Raw genomic sequence first — 22,530 nt, 5'->3', positions numbered from 1 at the left:
GCCACTTCGTCCAGCTCCTCCCGGGGGATCCCGAGGCGTTCCCAGGCCAGCCGGGAGACATAGTCTTCCCAACGTGTCCTGGGTCTTCCTCGTGGCCTCCTACCGGTCGGACGTGCCCTAAACACCTCCTTAGGGAGGCGCTCGGGTGGCATCCTGACCAGATGCCCGAACCACCTCATCTGGCTCCTCTCGATGTGGAGGAGCAGCGGTTTTACTTTGAGCTCCCCCCGGATGACAGAGCTTCTCACCCTATCTCTAAGGGAGAGCCCCGCCACCCGGCGGAGAAAACTCATTTCGGCCGCTTGTACCCGTGATCTTGTCCTTTCGGTCATAACCCAAAGCTCATGACCATAGGTGAGGATGGGAACGTAGATCGACCGGTAAATTGAGAGCTTTGCCTTCCGGCTCAGCTCCTTCTTCACCACAACGGATCGATACAGCGTCCGCATTACTGAAGACGCCGCACCGATCCGCCTGTCGATCTCACGATCCACTCTTCCCTCACTCGTGAACAAGACTCCGAGGTACTTGAACTCCTCCACTTGGGGCAAGATCTCCTCCCCAACCCGGAGATGGCACTCCACCCTTTTCCGGGCGAGAACCATGGACTCGGACTTGGAGGTGCTGATTCTCATCCCAGTCGCTTCACACTCGGCTGCGAACCGATCCAGTGAGAGCTGAAGATCCTGGCCAGATGAAGCCATCAGGACCAAATCATCTGCAAAAAGCAGAGACCTAATCCTGCAGCCACCAAACCGGATCCCCTCAACGCCTTGACTGCGCCTAGAAATTCGGTCCATAAAAGTTATGAACAGAATGGGTGACAAAGGGCAGCCTTGGCGGAGTCCAACCCTCACTGGAAACGTGTCCGACTTACTGCCGGCAATGCGGACCAAGCTCTGACACTGATCATACAGGGAGCGGACCGCCACAATCAGACAGTCCGAAACCCCATACTCTCTGAGCACTCCCCACAGGACTTCCCGAGGGACACGGTCGAATGCCTTCTCCAAGTCCACAAAGCACATGTAGACTGGTTGGGCAAACTCCCATGCACCCTCAAGGACCCTGCCGAGAGTATAGAGCTGGTCCACAGTTCCACGACCAGGACGAAAACCACACTGTTCCTCCTGAATCCGAGGTTCGACTATCCGGCGTAGCCTCCTCTCCAGTACACCTGAATAGACCTTACCGGGAAGGCTGAGGAGTGTGATCCCACGATAGTTAGAACACACCCTCCGGTTCCCCTTTTTAAAGAGAGGAACCACCACCCCGGTCTGCCAATCCAGTCTTGTGAAGTGATTTTTTTTTTTTTTTTTACCTACATTTATACTGACACTTGTTTTTTCATAATTTAATTTAATTTACCGGAAGTGTATGGCGGTTCTTTTGTGTCTTTATTACACTAAACATTTTTTGACTCTAAATTTGAACGTAATTTTTTTGCATTTGAATTGTGCAAAGTGATTTTGTTTTACATTAAATTATGCTGAACATTTCAGTGAGTAAAAATTAAATTAAGTAAACATCCATCCATCCATCCATTTTCTACCGCTTGTCCCTTTTGGGGTCGCGGTGGGTGCTGGAGCCTATCTCAGCTGCATTTGGGCGGAAGGCGGGGTACACCCTGGACAAGTCTCCATCTCATCGCAGGGCCAACACAGATAGACAGACAACATTCACACACTAGGGACCATTTAGTGTTGCCAATCAACCTATCCCCAGGTGCATGTCTTTGGAGGTGGGAGGAAGCCGGAGTACCCGGATGGAAACCACGCAGTCACGTGGAGAACATGCAAACTCCACACAGAAAGATCCCGAGCCCGGGATTGAACTCAGGACTACTCAGGACCTTTGTATTGTGAGGCACATGCACTAACACACTGTTTTAAAATTCACCATAAAAAAAATTAAGTGCAGAAATATTTGTTGCTTCAAAACTGAAGATCGACTTAATTTGTGTCTCCATCACGTAAACTTTTATTTTTTTCCGACACTGAATTTATATAATTTTTGCGTTTGAGTCTTGTGAAATTATTAATTTTTTTTTGCATAAATTTATACCAACACTTTTTTTTTTTTTTCATAATTTCATTTAATTTACCGGAAGTGTATGGCGGTTCGTTTGTGTTTTTATTACATAAAACATTTTTTGACTCTGAATTTGAACGTAAGTTTTTAGCATTTGAATTGTGCAAAGTGATTTTGTTTTACATTAAATTATGCTGAACATTTCAGTGAGTAAAAATGTGTGTGTTGAAATCAAATTAAGTAAACACTGTTTTAAAATTGAGCGTAAAAAAAATTCAGTGCAGAAATATTTGTTTTTCAAAACTGAAGACCGACTTAATTTGTGTCTCCATCACGTAAACTTTTTTTTTTCCTACACTGAATTTTTATAATTTTTGCGTTTGAGTCTTGTGAAGTGATTTTTTATTTTATTTTTTTGCATAAATTTATACTGACACTTATTTTTTCATAATTTAATGTAATTTACCGGAAGTGTGTGGCAGTTCATTTGTGTCTTTATTTCACAAGTTGGTTTTTTTGACAGTGAATTTTTTTGCATTAGAATTTTGTAAAGTGATTTTTTTTTTACATTAAATTATGCTGACAATTTCAGTGAAAAAAAATGAATTTCAGTTTGTTAAAATTCTGTGTAAAAAAATTCACAGCAGAAATATTTGTTGCTTCAAAACTGAAGACCGACTTCGGAAGTTAATTTGTGTCTTCATTACGTAAACTTTTTTTTGACACTGAATTTATGTAACTGAATTTTTTTGTGTTTGAATCTTGTGAGTTAATGTTTTTTACGTAAAATAATGCTGGCAATTTTATCAAATCTTTGTTTTATTTATTTCATAATTTCATTTCATTTACTGGAAGTGTATGGTGGTTAATTTGTGTCTATTACGTAAGGGGTTTTTTTTGACACTGAATTTGTGTAACTGAATTTTTTAGCATTTGAATTTTCTAAAGTGAATTTTTTTTTTACACTATGCTGACAATTCAATTTAATTTCCATTGAATTTTATAATTGGATTCTATTCAATTTTATAATTTCAAAAAAATTTGCCAGAAGTGTATGGAGGTTAATTTGTGTCTTTATTACATAAGCCTTTTTTTTGACACTGAATTCATATAACAGAATTTTTTGCGTTTTAATATTGTGAAGTGATTTTTTTTTATTTACTTCAAATTATGCTGACAATTTCATAACATTTTCATTTGATTGAATGTCATAATTTCATGTAATTATATAAGTAATTTTTCACACTGAATTTTAAAACATTGTGTTTTAACAAAGTGAATTTCTAAACACACTATTTTTTACACACATTTTCATAAAATTATCAGCATAATTTGATTGAATTTGGGAGTAAAATGTGTGTTCAGTTTGTTGAAATACAATGTTTGAAAATTCACTGTATAAAAATTAAGTGTAAAAATTCAGTCTAAAAAAAAATCAGTTCGTGTTGCTTAAAACACACTTCCGGTAAATTAAATTAAGTTAAGTAAAAGTTAAAGTACCCATGATTGTCACACACACAATCGGTGTGGCGAAATTACTCTCTGCATTTTTGACCCATCACCCTTGATCACACCCTGGGAGGTGAGGGGAGCAGTGAGCAGCAGTGGTGGAGGTGAAATTATGAAATTAAATGAAATGCAATGAAATTTGATGTAAAAAAAAAAAAAAAAAAACAATCTCCAAAAAGAGCTTTCATAACACAGACACATATTACTCCCACAATTGCCAACCTTGAGACCTCCGATTTCGGGAGGTGGGGGGTGGGGGTGGGGGGCGTGGTTGGGGGTGGGAATGGGGCGTGGTTCTGGGCGGGGGCGTGGTTAAGAGGGGAGGTGTATATTGACATACATACATGTATATATATATATATATATATATATATATATATATATATATATATATATATATATATATCTACATCCTGAAAATATGCAAACAAAACTGTGTTTAGATCATTGATACTTCAAACTTGCATAAATAAATCTTAAGGATATAATATAACTTGGCTTCTGAGAGCTTCAAAATGTAATGAATAAAATGCTAAAGTTGTTGATAAACAAGCAATTATTTTAATAATTAAATATGGTCATTTTAAATGAATTATTATGATAATTTAAAATTCATTGTTTCATATATGTTTATTTTAATGTATAATTCTATAGCTGGATGTAATAAGGAGTCAGAAAAAATACAAATAAAAACACAATTAATTTTGATTTTTTTTTTTTAGCAAAATATAGTAAAAATGTATTTAGTTTTTTTTTGTAATTAATAAATATATTTATTTTTAGGTAAGATAAACATAATAATACAATGTATCTCTAGTCTGGATGATTTAGTTCTTGTCACCCTGTTGTCCTCCTGTCATAAAAAAAAAGGCTGTCCTCACTCAGGTCCGCATGGAGCTGGAGGGGGCGTGGCCTCCAGCTCCGGCTGAAAATCGGGAGATTTTCGGGAGAATATTTGTCCCGGGAGGTTTTCGGGAGAGGCGCTGAATTTCGGGAGTCTCCCTGAAAATTCGGGAGGGTTGGCAAGTATGATTACTCCATACACTGCAGCCATTTTAGATTTCTGCACTGATTTTTTTTTTTTTTTACATTAATTTTGTATACACTGTATTTTGAACACAACTTTTGCTCACACAGTTTTCCCCATGAAATTATCAGCATAATTCGATGCAAAAAAAAATCAGTTACATCAATTCAGTGTCCAGAAAAAGACACAAATGAACCTCCATCGTAAGGAAATATGTCCAATGCAGTTGCAGGCAACATCCTGTGAGCGGCGCCAGTGAGTCAAATTGAAGCTCGGAGGCGAAGAAGAAAGAAAAAGAAGAAGAAGAAGAAGAAGAAGAATCTCTTGCACTCAAGTTAACTTGTTGAATGACAGCAAATCTCACTTTTCTCTTTTATTTTTTTTCCCACCGCTGAGGTTTTTCATCCCGGTGACAACTTGCCACACTTTGTTGCACTGCTGCGGCGTCCGTGCGCAGTTAAGGCCGAGCAATGCGGGACCGAACCCAAGAGTTGGGAAATGTAAGTGTCAAAAGTAGCATTAGCATAGCTAGCACTGTCGAGTAACGGGCAGCTTTAACGTCAACATTCTCAGCCTCATCTCCCAAATACTCTTGCATTCTTGTTGCTTTCAGACCATTTCACACTTTAGTTTGTCTCCTCACGTTCGCTTTGGGCGTTGTTTTATTCCCCACTTCCGCCGGGGGTGTGGGGGGGGTCTGAGGCCGGGCAGGAGATGTGACGTTCGCGAACGAGTCGATCCTTTTGAACTGGTTTGATTGATTGATTTGACAGTACATATTCAGAATCAGAATCAGAATCAGAATCAGCTTTATTGTCATTACGCAAGGTAACGAGATTGAGGCCATTCCATACAGTGCGATGTGTGCATGCTAGAAAAACAATGTGCAAATATATAAAAATATAAAAAATGTAGAAGTGCAATGAATATGGTGTGAAATGAATATATACATGAAAAAAAGCAAAACAAAAACAGGGTGGTTGGTGGAATGGGTTATTGCACCGAAGAGAAGGCAGTTATGAGGGACAATGGGGCAGTCCGTTCAGGATGGTTATGGCCCTGGGGAAGAAGCTGTTCTTTAGCCTGTTTGTTTTGGTTTTAATGCACCTGTAGCGCTTCCCAGAGGGCAGCAGGTGGAACAGGTCAGAGCCAGGGTGGGTGCTGTCCTTGATGATGGCACTGGCTCTGTTGAGGCAGCGGGAGGTGTAGATGTCCGTCAGAGAGGGGAGAGGGCGGCCGATGATCTTCTGAGCCGTCTTGACCACTCTTTGCAGCCTCTCCCTGTCTGCTGCAGTGCAGCTGCCGTACCATACCGTAATACAGTAGGTCAGCAGGCTCTCGATGGACGAGCGGTAGAAGGTCAGCAGCAGGTCAGGCTTCAGGTTGTACTTCCCGAGGACTCTAAGGAAGTGTAGCCGCTGCTGAGCCTTCTTGATGATTGATGTGGTGTTGACTGTCCAGGAGAAGTCATTAGAGATGTGGACTCCAAGGTACCTGAAGGTGTGGACCCTCTCTACACGCTCGCCGTTGATGTAGAGGGGGGCAGGGTCGGTGCTGCTCCTCCTGAAGTCGACGATGATCTCTCTGGTCTTGCTGGTGTTGAGAGCGAGGTTGTTCTCCGAAGACCAGGCCGTCAGCTTCAGGACCTCCTCTCTGTAGGCAGCCTCGTCACCCCTGGAGATGAGCCCGACCACTGTGGTATCGTCGGCGAACTTGACGGTAAGGTTGTCACTGTGGGCCGGACTGCAGTCATGGGTGTAAAGGCAGTAGAGGAGGGGGCTCAGCACACAGCCCTGTGGGGAGCCGATGCTCAGCGTGCGGGAGGATGAGAGGTGCGGGCCAAGTCTCACATTCTGGGGTCGGTCCGTTAGGAAGTCCCTTATCCAGGCGTTTGTGAGAGGGGGGAGGCCAAGAGTGTCCAGTTTATTGCAGAGTCTGTCCGGGATTATTGTATTGAAGGCAGAGCTATAGTCCACAGAGAGCTTCCGGACGTAGCTCTGCTGCTGCTCCTGGTGGTTCAGAGCAGAGTGGAGAGCAACAGCGATGGCGTCCTCTGTGGACCTGTTCGCCCGGTATGCGAACTGGTGGGGGTCGAAGTCTGGAGGGATATGGTCCTTGATGTGCTGGAGAACAAGTCGCTCGAAGCACTTCATGATTACCGGAGTGAGGGCCACTGGTCGGTAATCATTCAGGCTGGTGATGGGAGACTTCTTCGGCACCGGGATTATTGTAGATGACTTCAGGCAGGATGGGATGACTGCCTGAGCCAGGGAGAGGTTGAAGATCCTGGTGAGGGGGGAGCGAGCTGGTGGGCGCACGTCCTGAGCACCTTTCCAGGTATTCCGTACAATTGACCACTAAATGGTAACACCCCAATCATTTTCCAACTTGTTTAAGTCAGGGTCCACTTACATTGATTCATAATACAGATATATACTATCATCATAATACCATACTTGCCAACCCTCCCGAATTTTCCGGGAGACTCCCGAAATTCAGCGCCTCTCCCGAAAACCTCCCGGGACAAATATTCTCCCGAAAATCTCCCGAATTTCGGCCGGAGCTGGAGGCCACGCCCCCTCCAGCTCCATGCGGACCTGAGTGAGGACAGCCTTTTTTCACGACGGGAGGACAACAGGGTGACAAGAACTAAATCATCCAGACTAGAGACAAATTGTATTATTATGTTTATTTTACCTAAAAATAAATATATTTATTAATAAAAAAAAAAACTAAAACTAAATAATTTTTTTTATATATTTGCTAAAAACATCAAAATTAATTGTATTTTTATTTGTATTTTTTCTGACTCCTTATTACATCCAGCCATAGAATTGAAATAATTAATTTTGAATTATCATAATAATTAATTTAAAATTACCATATTAATTATTAAAATAATTGCTTGTTTATCAACAACTTTAGCATTTTATTCATTACATTTTGAAGCTCTCAGAAGCCAAGTTATGTTATATTCCTTAAGATTTATTTATGCAAGTTTGAAGTATCAATTATCTAAACAGTTTTGTTTGCATATTTTCAGGATGTATATATATATATATATATATATATATATATATTGGAGAAGGCATTCGACCGTGTCCCTCGGGAAGTCCTGTGGGGAGTGCTCAGAGAGTACGGGGTATCGGACTGTCTGATTGTGGCAGTCCGCTCCCTGTATGATCAGTGCCAGAGCTTGGTCCGCATTGCCGGTAGTAAGTCGGACACGTTTCCAGTGAGGGTTGGACTCCGCCAAGGCTGCCCTTTGTCACCCATTCTGTTCATAACTTTTATGGACAGAATTCCTAGGCGCAGTCATGGCGTTGAGGGGATCTTGTTTGGTGGCTGCAGGATTAGGTCTCTGCTTTTTGCAGATGATGTGGTCCTGATGGCTTCATCTGTCCAGGATCTTCAGCTCTCACTGGATCGGTTCGCAGCTGAGTGTGAAGCGACTGGGATGAGAATCAGCACCTCCAAGTCCGAGTCCATGGTTCTCGCCCGGAAAAGGGTGGAGTGCCATCTCCGGGTTGGGGAGGAGATCTTGCCCCAAGTGGAGGAGTTCAAGTACCTCGGAGTCTTGTTCACGAGTGAGGGAAGAGTGGATGGTGAGATCGACAGGCGGCGTCTTCAGTAATGCGGACGCTGTATCGATCCGTTGTGGTGAAGAAGGAGCTGAGCCGGAAGGCAAAGCTCTCAATTTACCGGCCGATCTACGCTCCCGTCCTCACCTATGGTCATGAGCTTTGGGTTATGACCGAGAGGACAAGATCACGGGTACAAGCGGCCGAAATGAGTTTCCTCCGCCGGGTGGCGGGTCTCTCCCTTAGAGATAGGGTGAGAAGCTCTGTCATCCGGGAGGAGCCCAAAGTAAAGCCGCTGCTCCTCCACATGGAGAGGAGCCAGATGAGGTGGTTCGGGCATCTGGTCAGGATACCACCCGAACACCTCTCTAGGGAGGTGTTTAGAGCACGTCCAACCGGTAGGAGGCCACGGGGAAGACGCCTCAGGATCCCCCGGGAGGAGCTGGACGAAGTGGCTGGGGAGAGGGAAGTCTGGGCTTCCCTGCTTAGGCTGCTGCCCCCGTGACCCGACCTCGGATAACCGGAAGAAGATGGATGGATGGGTGGACATTTACAAACCGGGGTGTGGGATATGGAGGGGGGGAAGGGGGACTTAGGTTTGGTTGGTATCATCACTTCAGTCATCAACAATTGCATCATCAGAGAAATGGACATTGAAACAGTGTAGGACTGACTTGGTAGGATATGTACAGCGAGCAGAGAACACAGTGAGAGAGATCAGAAAGTATAAGACAAAGTGTCTCCATTTACTTTTGGTTATTTACAATCCGGGGAGGTGGGATGTGGAAGGGGGAGGGTGTTAGTTTAGGGTTGAAGTTACCTGGAGGTGTTATTTCAGTGCGTTTTTGAAGGAGGATAGAGATGCACTTTCTTTTACACCTGTTGGGAGCGCATTCCACATTGATGTGGCATAGAAAGAGAATGAGTTAAGACCTTTGTTAGATGGGAATCTGGGTTTAACGTGGTTAGTGGAGCTCCCCCTGGTGTTGTGGTTATGGCGGTCATTTACGTTAAGGAAGTAGTTTGACATGTACTTCGGTATCAGGGAGGTGTAGCGGATTTTATAGACCAGGCTCAGTGCAAGTTGTTTTACTCTGTCCTCCACCCTGAGCCAGCCCACTTTGGAGAAGTGGGTAGGAGTGAGGTGGGATCTGGGGTGGAGGTCTAGAAGTAATCTGACTAGCTTGTTCTGGGATGTTTGGAGTCTAGATTTGAGGGTTTTGGAGGTGCTAGGGTACCAGGAGGTGCATGCGTAATGGAAAAAGGGTTGAACGAGAGTTCCCGCCAGAATCTTCATGATGCTTTTGTTGACCAGAGAGGAGATTCTATAAAGAAATCTTGTTCGTTGGTTGACCTTTTTGATGACCTTGGTTGCCATTTTATCAGAGGAAAGATATTAGCCTCTAGAATGGAACCTAGGTAGGTGACCTCATCTTTCCTGGTGATAACAATGTCACCCACTTTTATAGTGAAGTCATTGACTTTCTTAAGGTTGATGTGGGACCCAAACAGGATGGATTCTGTTTTACCCAAGTGTATGGATAGCTTGTTGTCAGCGAGCCAGGTGCAAGTTCTACAGAGTTCAGCTACGAACGATGAGAGCCTGGAGCCGTTTTCATGCTCATGCACAAACAATGGAATCAAAAACTGAGACTTTTCAAAGTTATTTTTATTTTATTTATATTTTTTACTTAAAAAAAAATCAATTAGATTCACCTGTATGGTTTATTTTTCTGACGTAGGTCACTCGGTAGGGTTTGTTTTCCTTTTATTATTATGTCCTCATTTTTATTCTAATTTTATATGCATATATATTGTATTATTACTTATTTGTGTATTTTTTATCTGCATTATTAAATGCTGCTTATTAAATGCTACAGAGTTCTTCTGTTTAAGGAAAGGTGAAACATGGTGAAATCACTGTCAAAGCATGGAGATGATTGATTGATTGATTGAGACTTTTATTAGTAGGTTGCACAGTACAGTACATATTCCGTACAATTGACCACTAAATGGTAACACCCCAATAAACTTGTTTAAGTCGGGGTCCACATTAATTCATGGTAAATTCATGATAAGGGACCAAAAACCAAAAAATACAATTATTGCGTCTATATCAGGGGTGTCAAACTCAAATACAGAGTGGGCCAAAATGTAAAAGTGAACAAAGCCGCAGGCCAACGTTGAACAAATGAACCTTTTAGTAGAGACCCAAACAAGTTTTGCATTGAATATTGAACAAGCAAGGCTTGTATAACTTTATAGTGACATGCAAAATCCAGTTTCAAATAATAATAATAATAATTGAAAAATATCAATGGCATATCAAGTACAATTTAAATAAAAATTGAATGCCTCTTTTCTATTTGCAGCCTTCTGAGGTAAATATCAACATTAACTTTTTCCACAGGCTTATACATTTGAAAATAAAATAACAATGAATAAACCAACCATTCAGGACTGCTCAGTTTGCAACACACTGATCTAATCTGATGTGCCCAACCAAGCCAGATACCTGCCATCTTTTCTTGGATGCTAGTTTATTAATGTCAGGGCTCAGGCTTTGAGCTGAGGCAACCCTCATTATCGAACAAAGGTGTTCATCTGTCATTATATCTCGTCCACCCGGACCACAGTCTTGGGGGCGTGCCTTAAATGCACTGTCTTTAACATACTCTACGAGCTATCGTCACGTCCGCTTTTCATCCATTCTAACATCGTTCAGACCCAGTCACAAGATATGTGCGGCTTCGGTACACACACACGAGTGAATGCAACGCATACTTCATCAACAGCGATACAGGTCACACTGAGGGTGCCAGTATAAGCAACTTTAACACTGTTACAAATATACGCCACACTGTGAACCCACACCAAACAAGAATGACAAACACATTTCGGGAGAACATCCGCACCGTAACACAACATAAACACAACAGAACAAATACCCAGAATCCTTTGCAGCACTAACTCTTCCGGGACGTTACAAAATACACCCCCGCTACCACCAAACCCCCCCCTGTATAATATGTGTGCGCTTGGGTCCTATTTTTAGGATCACTAATACAAAAACTCACAATAAAGTCTGATTGAATGCTAAAATGGTTATGACAGACAGCCTTAAAAAGCTACTGAATGAGACACCCAGAAAGTACATAACAATAATGTGGTATTTACAATATTAACTATAAACGATAATACACTGAATATTGACAACATATGAACGTTTTACTTCTCACACCCCTTCTCGATCGACGTTGTTATTATTATTTTCAAGCGAAACGCAACATACAGTAAATGCAACAAAAATATGAATGCAGAGGGTAAAAAAACCCACCTACTATCTGATATAATATCACTTTTCTTGCAGAACTTAGTTGAAGACTTCCGGTCATTAGAAAACATCACTTTCCATCTTAAAGATTTAAAAATAGTGATTTGGGAATGTCCGGCAGGTCAGATTGAAAAGCTTAACGGGTCTTAATTTGCCCAGGTGTGTTGTAACGGCTGCTATTTGATTGTTTTGTTGCTCAAAAAGCCCATCAATAATAACGAGCAGATCTTTTTAAAGGAATCCCATCTCTAACGTGGCTGCTCAGTCAGCTTTAAAAAAAAAAAGATTTTCTAGCGATGGATGCCTCACTACCTATTTCTGTGATCTCAGAAAGGAGAGGCGTCGGACGAGGACGACGAGGGCAAATCTCTGATGACCAAACCTGGATCCTCTTCTGCCAAGGAGGAGAAAGACAATGAGAACTTCTTTAAAAAGGTAAAGAGGGACTTGAGTGCGTGGAAGTCGGTGTTGGCTGGACTTGCTGTGTTGCGTCTTAGGTGCAGGAAATCCACGAGGGTCTGTACCGGCTGAAGAAGGTGGTTTCTGACCTGGAGAACAAACAGAAGACGGTGCTGGGCGTGGCCCTGCCTGAGGAGGGTACGCTCCTTCTGCACACCCCTGACCTCCTGACGCTAACACTAACACCTTCCATCTTTGCAGGCATGAAGAAGGAGCTGCAGACTCTACGCGACGAGATCAAAACCCTGGCCAGTCAGATCCAGAAGAAACTAAAGAGTGAGTCATCTCTTTGTGTGGGTTTTTGTTTGTTTGATGGGCGGTTAATCACATTTTCATTTACATTTTAGCTTCTCATGATCATATAATGACATAATAATGCATTTGTTCCTTCTTGACTGTACTTAAATGTAGAATATATTCATATTATTCACATGTGAATAATGCTGTATAATAGACTGTATTTATATTATTCACATGTGAATAATGCTGTATAATATATTGACTGTATTTATATTATTCACATGTGAATAATGCTGTATAATAGACTGTATTTATATTATTCACAAGTGAATAATGCTGTATAATAGACTATTTATATTATTCACATGTGAATAATGCTGTATAATAGACTGTATTTACATTATTCACATGTGAATAATGCTGTATAATAGACTGTATTTATGTTATTCACATGTGAATAATGCTGTATAATAGACTATTTATATTATTCACATGTGAATAATGCTGTATAATAGACTGTATTTATATTATTCACATGTGAATAATGCTGTATAATAGACTGTATTTATTATTCACATGTGAATAATGCTGTATATTAGACTATATTTATATTATTCACATGTGAATAATGCTGTATAATAGACTATTTATATTATTCACATGTGAATAATGCTGTATAATAGACTGTATTTACATTATTCACATGTGAATAATGCTGTATAATAGACTGTATTTATGTTATTCACATGTGAATAATGCTGTATAATAGACTGTATTTATATTATTCACATGTGAATAATGCTGTATAATAGACTATTTATATTCACATGTGAATAATGCTGTATATTAGACTGTATTTATATTATTCACATGTGAATAATGCTGTATAATAGACTATTTATATTATTCACATGTGAATAATGCTGTATAATAGACTGTATTTACATTATTCACATGTGAGTAATGCTGTATAATAGACTGTATTTATGTTATTCACATGTGAATAATGCTTTATAATAGACTGTATTTATATTATTCACATGTGAATAATGCTGTATAATAGACTGTATTTATATTATTCACATGTGAATAATGCTTTATAATAGACTATTTATATTATTCACATGTGAATAATGCTGTATAATAGACTGTATTTATATTATTCACATGTGAATAACGCTGTATAATAGACTGTATTTATATTATTCACATGTGAATAATGCTGTATAATAGACTATTTATATTATTCACATGTGAATAATGCTGTATAATAGACTGTATTTATATTATTCACATGTGAATAATGCTGTATAATAGACTGTATTTATATTATTCACATGTGAATAATGCTGTATAATAGACTATTTATATTATTCACATGTGAATAATGCTGTATAATAGACTGTATTTACATTATTCACATGTGAATAATGCTGTATAATAGACTGTATTTATGTTATTCACATGTGAATAATGCTGTATAATGGACTGTATTTATATTATTCACATGTGAATAATGCTGTATAATAGACTGTATTTATTATTCACATGTGAATAATGCTGTATATTAGACTATTTATATTATTCACATGTGAATAATGCTGTATAATAGACTATTTATATTATTCACATGTGAATAATGCTGTATAATAGACTGTATTTATATTATTCACATGTGAATAATGCTGTATAATAGACTGTATTTATTTTATTCACATGTGAATAATGCTGTATAATGGACTGTATTTACATTATTCACATGTGAATAATGCTGTATAATAGACTGTATTTATATTATTCACATGTGAATAATGCTGTATAATAGACTGTATTTATGTTATTCACATGTGAATAATGCTGTATAATGGACTGTATTTACATTATTCACATGTGAATAATGCTGTATAATAGACTGTATTTACATTATTCACATGTGAATAATGCTGTATAATGGACTGTATTTATGTTATTCACATGTGAATAATGCTGTATAATGGACTGTATTTATATTATTCACATGTGAATAATGCTGTATAATAGACTGTATTTATATTATTCACATGTGAATAATGCTGTATAATAGACTATTTATATTATTCACATGTGAATAATGCTGTATAATAGACTGTATTTATATTATTCACATGTGAATAATGCTGTATAATAGACTGTATTTATATTATTCACATGTGAATAATGCTGTATAATAGACTGTATTTATATTATTCACATGTGAATAATGCTGTATAATAGACTGTATTTATATTATACACATGTGAATAATGCTGTATAGTATTTATTTTCTATTGTGAGCGAACTGTGGTGCTGAATTTCCCCCAGGGATCAATAAAGTACTTTCTATTCTATTCTATATAAATAGAATAATATTTAAAAAATGACAAATGGGCCACGCAACATTCATGCAAACAAAAGTAAGGCATTTTCGCAGGATAATTGACATAAATGTGAGTGAAATGTTGTCATTGTGAGGAGAAGGAAAAAGGAAAAAAATGTTTGGGAAAATAAAGTGTCAAGTACCGCTTATTCATCTCCAAAACATGTCCCCAAATAAACAATTTGGTGAAACTAGCAAGCTAAAGCTAGCCCACAACACATCTCATCTGCTTGTGTTGTGAACGACATCACGGGTGTGTTTTGCAATTGTGTTGTTGTGAACGACATCACGGGTGTGTTTTGCAATTGTGTTGTTGTGAACGACATCACGGTGTGTTTTGCAATTGTGTTGTTGTGAACGACATCACGGTGTGTTTTGCAATTGTGTTGTTGTGAACGACATCACGGTGTGTTTTGCAATTGTGTTGTTGTGAACGACATCACGGTGTGTTTTGCAATTGTGTTGTTGTGAACGACATCACGGGTGTGTTTTGCAATTGTGTTGTTGTGAACGACATCACGGTGTGTTTTGCAATTGTGTTGTTGTGAACGACATCACGGGTGTGTTTTGCAATTGTGTTGTTGTGAACGACATCACGGGTGTGTTTTGCAATTGTGTTGTTGTGAACGACATCACGGGTGTGTTTTGCAATTGTGTTGTTGTGAACGACATCACGGTGTGTTTTGCAATTGTGTTGTTGTGAACGACATCACGGGTGTGTTTTGCAATTGTGTTGTTGTGAACGACATCACGGTGTGTTTTGCAATTGTGTTGTTGTGAACGACATCACGGGTGTGTTTTGCAATTGTGTTGTTGTGAACGACATCACGGGTGTGTTTTGCAATTGTGTTGTTGTGAACGACATCACGGGTGTGTTTTGCAATTGTGTTGTTGTGAACGACATCACGGGTGTGTTTTGCAATTGTGTTGTTGTGAACGACATCACGGGTGTGTTTTGCAATTGTGTTGGGAACGACATCATGGCTGTATTTTGCAATTGTGTTGTTGTGAACGACATCACGGGTGTGTTTTGCAATTGTGTTGTGAACGACATCATGGCTGTATTTTGCAATTGTGTTGTTGTGAACGACATCATGGCTGTGTTTTGCAATTGTGTTGTTGTGAACGACATCACGGTGTGTTTTGCAATTGTGTTGTTGTGAACGACATCACGGGTGTGTTTTGCAATTGTGTTGTGAACGACATCACGGGTGTGTTTTGCAATTGTGTTGTGAACGACATCATGGCTGTGTTTTGCAATTGTGTTGTTGTGAACGACATCACGGTGTGTTTTGCAATTGTGTTGTTGTGAACGACATCATGGCTGTATTTTGCAATTGTGTTGTTGTGAATGACATCACGGCTGTATTTTGCAATTGTGTTGTTGTGAACGACATAACGGGTGTGTTTTGCAATTGTGTTGTTGTGAACGACATCACGGTGTGTTTTGCAATTGTGTTGTTGTGAACGACATCACGGCTGTATTTTGCAATTGTGTTGTTGTGAACGACATCACGGGTGTGTTTTGCAATTGTGTTGTGAACGACATCATGGCTGTGTTTTGCAATTGTGTTGTTGTGAACGACATCACGGTGTGTTTTGCAATTGTGTTGTTGTGAACGACATCATGGCTGTATTTTGCAATTGTGTTGTTGTGAACGACATCACGGGTGTGTTTTGCAATTGTGTTGTGAACGACATCATGGCTGTGTTTTGCAATTGTGTTGTGAATGACATCATGGCTGTGTTTTGCAATTGTGTTGTTGTGAACGACATCACGGGTGTGTTTTGCAATTGTGTTGTTGTGAACGACATCACGGTGTGTTTTGCAATTGTGTTGTTGTGAACGACATCACGGGTGTGTTTTGCAATTGTGTTGTTGTGAACGACATCATGGCTGTATTTTGCAATTGTGTTGTTGTGAACGACATCACGGGTGTGTTTTGCAATTGTGTTGTGAACGACATCATGGCTGTGTTTTGCAATTGTGTTGTTGTGAACGACATCACGGGTGTGTTTTGCAATTGTGTTGTTGTGAACGACATCACGGTGTGTTTTGCAATTGTGTTGTTGTGAACGACATCACGGGTGTGTTTTGCAATTGTGTTGTGAACGACATCATGGCTGTGTTTTGCAATTGTGTTGTTGTGAACGACATCACGGTGTGTTTTGCAATTGTGTTGTGAACGACATCATGGCTGTATTTTGCAATTGTGTTGTTGTGAACGACATCACGGGTGTGTTTTGCAATTGTGTTGTGAACGACATCATGGCTGTGTTTTGCAATTGTGTTGTTGTGAACGACATCACGGTGTGTTTTGCAATTGTGTTGTTGTGAACGACATCACGGCTGTATTTTGCAATTGTGTTGTTGTGAACGACATCACGGGTGTGTTTTGCAATTGTGTTGTGAACGACATCATGGCTGTGTTTTGCAATTGTGTTGTTGTGAACGACATCACGGCTGTATTTTGCAATTGTGTTGTTGTGAACGACATCACGGGTGTGTTTTGCAATTGTGTTGTGAACGACATCATGGCTGTGTTTTGCAATTGTGTTGTTGTGAACGACATCACGGGTGTGTTTTGCAATTGTGTTGTTGTGAACGACATCACGGGTGTGTTTTGCAATTGTGTTGGGAACGACATCATGGCTGTATTTTGCAATTGTGTTGTTGTGAACGACATCACGGGTGTGTTTTGCAATTGTGTTGTGAACGACATCATGGCTGTATTTTGCAATTGTGTTGTTGTGAACGACATCATGGCTGTGTTTTGCAATTGTGTTGTTGTGAACGACATCACGGTGTGTTTTGCAATTGTGTTGTTGTGAACGACATCACGGGTGTGTTTTGCAATTGTGTTGTGAACGACATCACGGGTGTGTTTTGCAATTGTGTTGTGAACGACATCATGGCTGTGTTTTGCAATTGTGTTGTTGTGAACGACATCACGGTGTGTTTTGCAATTGTGTTGTTGTGAACGACATCATGGCTGTATTTTGCAATTGTGTTGTTGTGAACGACATCACGGCTGTATTTTGCAATTGTGTTGTTGTGAACGACATAACGGGTGTGTTTTGCAATTGTGTTGTTGTGAACGACATCACGGTGTGTTTTGCAATTGTGTTGTTGTGAACGACATCACGGCTGTATTTTGCAATTGTGTTGTTGTGAACGACATCACGGGTGTGTTTTGCAATTGTGTTGTGAACGACATCATGGCTGTGTTTTGCAATTGTGTTGTTGTGAATGACATCACGGTGTGTTTTGCAATTGTGTTGTTGTGAACGACATCATGGCTGTATTTTGCAATTGTGTTGTTGTGAACGACATCACGGGTGTGTTTTGCAATTGTGTTGTGAACGACATCATGGCTGTGTTTTGCAATTGTGTTGTGAACGACATCATGGCTGTGTTTTGCAATTGTGTTGTTGTGAACGACATCATGGCTGTGTTTTGCAATTTGACCTATTCATTCAAAAATCTGTCCAGAGAAAGTTAAGGTCCTACTGGTTTAAATGTAACTTAGATATTGGGTTTCACTATGTAAAAGCGCGTTGAGTCACTAGAGAAAAGCGCTATATAAATATAATTCACTTCAAGTGTTTATTTGAGCTCTCAAGTAATATCAGTGTGCATGAAAGGAAGGTTCACGCTGCTACAGAAAGAAAGACAGGAGTGATGGATGAAGAATCCATACGAGTAGAAACGTGATGGATGGCTAGAAGACAGACTGGCACGTCTACTTCCGGTTGAAAAGCTCTAAAAAGACGGGCAGTGAGCGACCTTGTCCAAAAGATGGCGCCATAGCAGAAACTAACACAACATTTCAGTGTGTTTGCATCATTTTTTTTGCCTTTATGGCTGAAAAAAGATCCATAAATTAGCTGCACCGGTTTACAAGTCGCAGGGTTCAAAGCGTAGGAAAAAGTATTGGCTTATAGTCACTTTGCCATAACGGTCCAGCCTAGTTTGACGGCCGGTGTGGTTGCAGGTATCGAGCCCAAGAAGGGAGAGGATGATGTCAAGTACGTGCCGGTCAACGCTCGCATTCAGCGCACGCAGGTCCCGCCTCCTCCTCGTCATGTTTGGCTTTTGACCCCGCCCCCTTCTCCAGTGGTGACGCCAAACGCTCCTTCTCTGCTTGCAGCACGGCGTGCTGTCCCGGGAGTTTGTGGAGCTGATGGGTCACTGCAACACCATCCAGGCGCAGTACCGAGACCGCAACGTGGAGCGGATCCAGAGGCAACTGAAAATCAGTGAGTCTCGCCCGACTGGGCGTCGGCCGACAGAGGAGGCGTGGCTTGTAACCTTTGGTGCTCTCGCCCCCCCCCCCCCCCCCCCCCCCCCCCCCCAGCCGGCAGCAACGTGACGGGCGAGGAGCTGGACGCCATGCTGGAGAGCGGCCAGACGGACGTCTTCACTCAGAACGTGAGTCCAGGTGCTGCACGGGACTTGCAGGAAACCCCTCAGGTGGTCTTTGCCAGACTAAAGTACCTGGCCGCGCTCCTCAGATCCTCATCGACGCTCAGGCCACCAGACAAGCGCTGAATGAGATCGAGTCCCGACACGACGAGATCCTGAAGCTGGAGCGCAGCATCCGAGAGCTTCACGACATGTTCCAGTACTTGGCCATGGAGGTGGAGGCTCAGGTAGCACACCAGCCATACCCTAACCCTTCTAAAGACTTAAAAACTGCTAGCAACAAGCGGCTAACAATACAGTCCACTATTCCGCTCATAGAGCCCTCCAAAAACTGGACCAAGTAGCTAACACCGAGGAACTACTTTTCTGGCGTAGTGACACTTCCTCTTTGAGTGCGTAAAAGTTAACGGCAGGTTATAAAATGGCTCTGAAGACGAGAACTTGGTCAACTTTGCATTCTAAAGCTGCGAATATTTGCTCCCAACAAATGAAACCCGTCAACATCGCTAAGAAGACTCAGAAAACACACTTTTGCTGTTATCACTTTTTTAATCTGGGGAAGTGCTGAAAGATACAACCATCCCGTCATTGAAAGTCGCTGTTTTATATTCTTGTTTGAAAACACTCAGCAATGGTTCTACCTAACAATCAATCATCCATCCATCCATTTTCTACTGCTTGTCCCTTTTGGGGTCACAGCCATAGTGGATCTAACATAACAGTGAGAGTCCAGTCCATAGTGGATCTAACATAATAGTGAGAGTCCAGTCCATAGTGGATCTAACATAATAGTGAGAGTCCAGTCCATAGTGGATCTAACATAATAGTGAGAGAGTCCAGTCCATAGTGGATCTAACATAATAGTGAGAGTCCAGTCCATAGTGGATCCAACATAATAATGAGAGTCCAGTCCATAGTGGATCTAACATAATAGTGAGAGTCCAGTCCATAGTGGATCTAACATAATAGTGAGAGTCCAGTCCATAGTGGATCTAACATAATAGTGTGAGAGTCCAGTCCATAGATTCCAGTCCATAGTGGATCTAACATAATAGTGAGAGAGTCCAGTCCATAGTGGATCTAACATAATAGTGTGAGAGTCCAGTCCATAGTGGATCTAACATAATAGTGAGAGTCCAGTCCATAGTGGATCTAACATAATAGTGTGAGAGTCCAGTCCATAGTGGATCTAACATAATAGTGAGAGTCCAGTCCATAGTGGATCTAACATAATAGTGTGAGAGTCCAGTCCATAGTGGATCTAACATAATAGTGTGAGAGTCCAGTCCATAGATTCCAGTCCATAGTGGATCTAACATAATAGTGAGAGAGTCCAGTCCATAGTGGATCTAACATAATAGTGTGAGAGTCCAGTCCATAGTGGATCTAACATAATAGTGAGAGTCCAGTCCATAGTGGATCTAACATAATAGTGTGAGAGTCCAGTCCATAGTGGATCTAACATAATAGTGAGAGTCCAGTCCATAGTGGATCTAACATAATAGTGTGAGAGTCCAGTCCATAGTGGATCTAACATAATAGTGAGAGTCCAGACCATAGTGGATCTAACATAATAGTGTGAGAGTCCAGTCCATAGTGGATCTAACATAATAGTGAGAGTCCAGTCCATAGTGGATCTAACATAATAGTGTGAGAGTCCAGTCCATAGTGGATCTAACATAATAGTGTGAGAGTCCAGACCATAGTGGATCTAACATAATAGTGTGAGAGTCCAGTCCATAGTGGATCTAACATAATAGTGAGAGTCCAGTCCATAGTGGACCTAACATAATAGTCAGAGTCCAGTCCATAGTGGATCTAACATAGTAGTGAGAGTCCAGTCCATAGTGGGGCCAGCAGGAGACCATCCCGAGCGGAGACAGGTCAGAGATGTCCCCAGCCGATGCACAGACAAGTGGTCCACCCCGGGTCCCAAGAACACTTAGTGTTTGTTGTCTGCTCCGTGCTCAGTAGAAGCAAGAAGTTCCAGTCCTGCTTCACATGAGCAAAAGACTGTAAACATCAGCTGCTATCATGAATGTTCCCATCACAGACTGACAGCATGGTTTATAGAGCCACTCATTGTTGGCCACCTCTTGCTAGCAGCTTTTCACCCTTTAGGATGCGCAGCAAAGGATGACGATACATGTGGTGTCCTGCAGGGGGAGATGGTGAACCAGATCGACCACAACATCAAGCAGTCGTCCAACTACGTGAAGAAGGCGCAGGACAACACCTCCCAGGCCGTCACCTACCAGCAGAAAGCCCGCAAGGTACGTAGTCTCAGTCTCAAGTCTCAAGTCTCAAGTCTCAAGTCTCAGCCTCAGTCTCGTTCACGCACTCAGTTCACTTGCTTCCCCGCAGAAGAAGATCTGGATCGCCATTTGTCTGGCCATCGTCATCGTCATCCTCGCCATCTCGCTGGCGGCCACCTTCTCCTGACCAGACCACCCTGAGGAGACCAGGACCGCCCCAGTACCCCTCAGACTGGCAGGAACATGTGCAGTTTATGAACAAATTGCTCTTTTAGAACTGATTGTACAGAACGTAACATTGAAATGTAAATACACCTTTGGTGCCTCCTGCTGGGATTTTTAACTTTTTGTACTCCTGGTTTGGACCTGGGACGTGTGAGCAGCTCGAGGACTTGAGGCGAGGCGAGCGTGAGGTCGTGCACCGAGGCAGCTAAGAAGGGACAAACACACCTTTGTTCCTGCGGTCAGTCGGTGAGGACGGATTCGTACTCCAGGTGGTCTGCGGTTACATTGAGACCACAACAAGTCTTGTATTACCGAGTGTGCTTTTAAATAAAATGTTGCCTTCAACCTTGCAGCTTTTACTTCACATAAGAGAATCCAATATTGATCAGAAGAAATGTTTTTTTCATTAGGTTGAAACAGGAAGACTTGACCGAATAATAAACACCCCAGTGAGACCAGTGCAGTGAAAGACACTCTGAATAAAACCCCCTTCTTCAAATATTTTTAGGCTTATACACAAAATATTCAAATATTTTTAGGCTTATACACAAAATATTCAAAGATTTTTAGGCTTATACACAAAATATTCAAAGATTTTTAGGCTTATACACAAAATATTCAAAGATTTTTAGGCTTATACACAAAATATTCAAATATTTTTAGGCTTATACACAAAATATTCAAATATTTTTAGGCTTATACACAAAATATTCAAATATTTTTAGGCTTCTACACAAAATATTCAAATATTTTTAGGCTTCTACACAAAATATTCAAATATTTTTAGGCTTCTACACAAAATATTCAAATATTTTTAGGCTTATACACAAAATATTCAAATATTTTTAGGCTTATACACAAAATATTCAAATATTTTTAGGCTTATACACAAAATATTCAAATATTTTTAGGCTTATACACAAAATATTCAAATATTTTTAGGCTTATACACAAAATATTCAAATATTTTTAGGCTTCTACACAAAATATTCAAATATTTTTAGGCTTATACACAAAATATTCAAATATTTTTAGGCTTATACACAAA

The 22,530-nt window shown here is 40.8% G+C and overlaps 1 protein-coding gene across 1 annotated transcript; it reads left to right on the top strand.

The window, feature by feature from the left end:
* Nucleotides 1–4,816: 4,816 nt before the first annotated feature.
* On the top strand, nucleotides 4,817–21,827 carry stx4 (syntaxin 4). The gene is made up of 10 exons (XM_061926648.2): nucleotides 4,817–5,067; nucleotides 11,813–11,917; nucleotides 11,980–12,079; nucleotides 12,143–12,217; nucleotides 18,572–18,642; nucleotides 18,728–18,836; nucleotides 18,935–19,008; nucleotides 19,092–19,229; nucleotides 21,165–21,275; nucleotides 21,367–21,827. The coding sequence occupies exons 1-10, from the start codon at nucleotides 5,038–5,040 to the stop codon at nucleotides 21,442–21,444; spliced, it is 891 nt and encodes a 296-aa protein (XP_061782632.1). The 5' UTR covers nucleotides 4,817–5,037; the 3' UTR covers nucleotides 21,445–21,827.
* The last annotated feature ends 703 nt before the right edge of the window (nucleotides 21,828–22,530 follow it).

Source organism: Nerophis lumbriciformis, linkage group LG32, assembly GCF_033978685.3.
Source record: "Nerophis lumbriciformis linkage group LG32, RoL_Nlum_v2.1, whole genome shotgun sequence".
Lineage (NCBI taxonomy): Eukaryota > Metazoa > Chordata > Actinopteri > Syngnathiformes > Syngnathidae > Nerophis > Nerophis lumbriciformis.
Note: the sequence above shows the minus strand (reverse complement) of the source record. Positions and strands in the feature narration are given on the sequence as shown.

What these genes read in the sequence shown, in the direction of transcription:
- stx4 (XM_061926648.2), top strand. Translation starts at nt 5,038, where the DNA reads ATGCGGGACCGAACCCAAGAGTTGGGAAAT. An exon ending in GAACCCAAGAGTTGGGAAAT is followed by an intron (nt 5,068 to 11,812) that starts GTAAGTGTCAAA and finishes CTGTGATCTCAG; the next exon opens with AAAGGAGAGGCGTCGGACGA. An exon ending in ATGAGAACTTCTTTAAAAAG is followed by an intron (nt 11,918 to 11,979) that starts GTAAAGAGGGAC and finishes GTTGCGTCTTAG; the next exon opens with GTGCAGGAAATCCACGAGGG.